Genomic DNA, 4,403 nt, shown 5'->3' with positions numbered 1-4,403 from the left:
TCAGTTCTCTTACTCGTTCAGTTCTTGCTCATGTGTTTTGGTTTTACAGTGCAAGAACAAGGGGGCATCAGGTGAAACTATCAAACATCCCCAATCTGCAGGATTTGTTACCGCTGGGTGTGGTAGAAACCGAACGTATAAGTGACTCCATTAATGTATTTTAAATTTAGGCTTGATTCATGGAGATGTCAGTGACAGATTGGTAAATCCACTGTATAACCAGCAGTTAGGCAGCTTTGAGAGTACAGGTTGTCTGACAGCAGGAAATGCGTACAGGGGAAACACCACGCACTCGCTTTGTAGTTTTAACTCGGATTCCCCCTCGTGAGCTGATTCTTGCCACGCAGAGACGCGGTTTTGGAGTCCACACTGGCCCTGCCTGGTCGCTGTGTTGTTTGTCCTCTCAGTAATTGTTGCGAACAAATTTCTTCAGTGTTCTCAAAACGTTTGTAGCTGTTGCGTTATTTAATGCTTTAATCCTTTCTCCTTCTGCTGCAGCATCAGTAAATAGCAGGAAAGACAAGTCCTTACGGGTGATGAGCCAGAAATTTGTGATGCTGTTTCTTGTATCGACTCCTCAAGTAGTAAGCCTTGAAGTTGCTGCTAAAATCCTGATTGGAGAAGAGCAGTTAGAAGACTTAGATAAAAGCAAGTTTAAAAGTAAGTAAAATGCTGATGTTGCTCTCTGCCTTTTGATCCAACTGAACAGAAGTATCACACATAAGCTAAAGCAGCTGTTCTAGTACAAGGTTATATAGTGTAAAATACCATCATCTTCTTCCTGCCTTAAATATCGATGGGCCTCCAAAGGCTCCCTGAACAGCTTGTGCAGCTCTAACAGGGACCCACTAGTGCGTAGTCACTGACACGACATAATGAACATAATGACCACATAAAAGAAGGAAAAGCCCATCAAATCCTCTCTGGTGAAGTAATGTCACAAGGCTGCTCATTGGTGACAATTTCTCTGGCCTCTGTCAAAGATGTCAGCAGCATTTCAGCAAAGGTGCCCCAGAATCATGCAAATCTCTGTTCTGGTCATTAACTTACTTGTTGGAAATCTAAAGAAATTCTATAAAAGTCCTGTTAATAACTGACACGTGAGAGGAAGTGAAACCCAGTGCTGTAACTGCCAATTATTTCTTCATTCTTTCACCCTGCTCTCGGTTCCCTGCACACTTCCTCCTCTTCCTCCCCATTCAAATGACAAGGTACTTCTAGGTCTAGGCCTAAAATCTGTAATGTTCGAAAACGTGCCTGCTCTTGAGGGACAGAGAATTTATTGTGGAGTCCATTGAAAATTACACCCTTCCTTGATTCTGGCAGCCTCCACTGCTTTTTATTGTACAGCTGTATCTGTGCAAAAAGAAAACTGATCCTCGCTGGTTCCAGTTCATCATTTCCCTTCCACTGCATCATGGCAATGCAGAGAGGGCACGTGGGTGGTCACTGAAGGGGTGTCGTTTGTTTTCATCCCTTCCTCTTCCTCCATAATGTTTGTCTCACAATGAAAGCACTTTCGGGACATTCCATCCACGTCTGTTTCAGGTATCCCGTGGTCTCGGTTAAGAAGCACAATCCCAAGTTCCATGTCTTGTTAGACTTGGAATCTTCAGTAGCAGCAGCTTTGGCCTCAGCACGTTCGCATTGCAGTCAAGAAGTCACTTGTACTTTGGCTGCTGCCTAAAGCTTCTTCCTAATAGCTCGACCTGAGAACAGTTAAGAACACACGGGATGATTATCCTGTTGGATTCTAGGGTGTCTTTTCCCCCTACTTCCTGTGTTCCCCACTGCATCCATGTACCTGCCTTCTACTTATTTTCAGTACAGAATTTGTATCGGTTTGGCCATTGCACAAAACTTGACTTGGTTTGAAAATAGATGTTCTTTTTCTGCATTCGGGATAATACACTTGGCAGTATTTACTTTCCTAGATCTATATCTGTGTCCTTCTACTGTACCTATAAACTTCATACTGGGATACGTTATTTCATAGCCTGTCCCACAAAATTGCTCTTATTAAAAAAAACATCTATAAAGACTTTTCCTTTTAGCTGCTAAAAGGGAGTATAACACCTTTAATCTGATATATGTTAAGTTGTTAATCGGAAGTCTTGTACTTTACACTTGTTTATTTTCTTTCAGCCAAAATTAGGAGACTTTATGACATAGCAAATGTTCTCAGTAGCCTTGAACTTATCAAGAAAGTTCATGTGACAGAGGAGAGAGGTAGAAAACCAGCATTCAAATGGACAGGACCTGAGGTCTTGCCAAATATTCAGGGTAGGTGTATGTGTCACTTCCTTTTGCTGCGCTCACAATTTTCATCATTTCTTTGTTTTCTCTGCTAGATTTTTTTTTTTTTACCAAAAGACAGTAAACTAAGCAGAAGGCCTTTGCTAGTCGCATCCTTGTCCTTGTGCTGCCACGTATTGGATGTACTCAGACTCTTGCATTTCCATTTTTGCTGCTGGTGGTACTTCAACCATTATAAGCCAATAACAGCTCAAATAACTGCTTTTAATTACTGAATCTGCATATGAGATGTATCTACTCTTTGAGTTTTTCTTCTGCTTTTTAGATACAAAACTTGAAACAACTTCTACGACCTGTCCCTCACCTAGTTCAGAATCCACCCCTTCCAAAGAGCAATGTTCAAAAAACCTTTTTCCTTCAAGAGGAAAGAACTTCACTCGGCATCCTTCTCTAATAAAGCTAGTTAAAACTATAGAAAACGACAGAAGAAAGGTCCAATCTGCTCCAACCAGTCCAGTTAAAGTAAGCGGAAGTAAGTAGCTGAAAAATATATTTCTGTATCTTTTCCTGAGTATGTCTATACCTTAGAAATGGTCTTGCATTGAATATTCAGGCCTGCCATCTTCTCCCAGGAGATGCGGGTGTGCCACCTTACAACAAACGTGCCTGTCAACACTAGACAAGAGGGGGAAATCTGAAGCCTTACGAGGTTGATAGTGAAAACCAAGCTAAAATGATTCCTGTTCCGTGTGTAAGCTCTGCCGTTAGTGGAAGCTCTTTCCAGTTTGGTGGACCAAATCCAGCCGCAGCTGCAGCAGAGTAAATGTATTAGAGATCCGAGCCCAGCTCAGCACTCTGCAGGGAGCTCTGGCCTCCTCTGTCGCTCCCAGTACTCAAGGAGAGGCGTATGACTGATTTGGGTTTAAGAAGAGTAGTAAATCCCTCCTCACATGCCACTACCTGGACTTTGTGTGATGTCTCACTGGCCACAGACTTGTGTGGGTGTAGTAGAGCGCATTCTCCAGATGTTGTATCTTTCTCTAGGAACTGCACTGACCCGGGTGTGTTGTGGAACCTGTGCTTTAGATCTTACTGTCTCAGCAGTTCTGTATTCTGTAAAACTGCCAGAACATTACGTACCAGTGTTCATGTTCTGGTTAGGTAGCTAAGGGGAGGCGGGAAATGGAGCTGAAGCATTAAAGTTTGTCTGATGTAATCTACCACCCAACAGGTCAGGTCGGGGCTGCAGCTCGAGGGTAATGGAGTCTCAGTGTCCTCTCGTGAAATAAGTGTGCCACATTAAATAACACAGCCTCCTCGAGACAAAATTTAACTTCTGCGCTTGATGTACTCACAGCCTTGGTTTGTTTTCCCCCTCCACCAGGCACTGATCAAAATCTATCCGCTCTCCCAAGCAAAACGGCTCAGAGTCCAGTAGGTGCTAAACATCAGCTGGCAGGACAATCCAGGTAAGTGCCCAAGCGTTCAGGTGAGAAGCTTCATTCTGTCACTGGCCATTAAGTTAAAGCCACGCTCAGTTTGAGTTGGGCAACAGTCTGCAAAAACCAGCAACTCCTGATACTGCAGGCTCGTTTTTCCACTTATTTTCTGTTTAGGGGATGGAGAAGTACAAATGTATGTTCAGTCCTCGTATTGCAGAAAATAATGTCAGGGCATTCGTTTCTGCAGAAAGGTATTAAAATGTGTTTGGGGTTTTCTGATTTGGTTTTTGGGGTTTTTTTTAAGGAAAGAGATGAAAATGAAATTGTCAGGATCAGCTCTGGAATGTAATATGTCCTTCCCTGAGGCAGTGCTCAAGGTGGAACCTCCTCGCGGCGCAGCCCCCTCTCAGCTGCCAGCGCTCCCGCAGCCCCTGGGTGTCTGTCCTCCGCGCCACAGCGCGCTCTCTCCAGTAATACTACCTCAGCCTCCTGCCGGTGTTCCGTACGCCATCTACCTGCACCCTTCCCCAGCCCACACCGTGACAACGTACAGCCCAAGTTTCATGTTGCAGCCTCTACCGTGTGCTAATGTAACTGGAATCAAGAGTATGAATTCAAAAGTATTAAATAAAATCCCCACGGAGGAAGGGGACAATCAGATGGCTACCAATGATCCATCCACGTCCTTGACAGCTAAAGAAAAAC

At 43.9% G+C, this 4,403-nt stretch overlaps 1 protein-coding gene across 1 annotated transcript in view; it reads left to right on the top strand.

The window, feature by feature from the left end:
* LOC104501425 (transcription factor E2F8-like) overlaps positions 1-4,403 on the top strand; it is a gene marked incomplete at both ends in the record, with an annotated part of 6,995 nt that overhangs the window by 2,374 nt on the left and 218 nt on the right. Inside the window, 5 exon segments of the mRNA XM_010145233.1 lie at positions 499-660; positions 2,146-2,283; positions 2,582-2,788; positions 3,641-3,731; positions 4,003-4,389. Of these exon segments, the coding sequence (XP_010143535.1) occupies positions 499-660; positions 2,146-2,283; positions 2,582-2,788; positions 3,641-3,731; positions 4,003-4,389 (985 nt within the window).

This window comes from Buceros rhinoceros, unplaced genomic scaffold, assembly GCF_000710305.1.
Source record: "Buceros rhinoceros silvestris isolate BGI_N320 unplaced genomic scaffold, ASM71030v1 scaffold46181, whole genome shotgun sequence".
Classification (NCBI taxonomy): Eukaryota; Metazoa; Chordata; class Aves; order Bucerotiformes; family Bucerotidae; genus Buceros; species Buceros rhinoceros.
The sequence above is the reverse complement of the archived record's forward strand: the minus strand, read 5'-3'. Positions and strand labels throughout refer to the sequence as shown.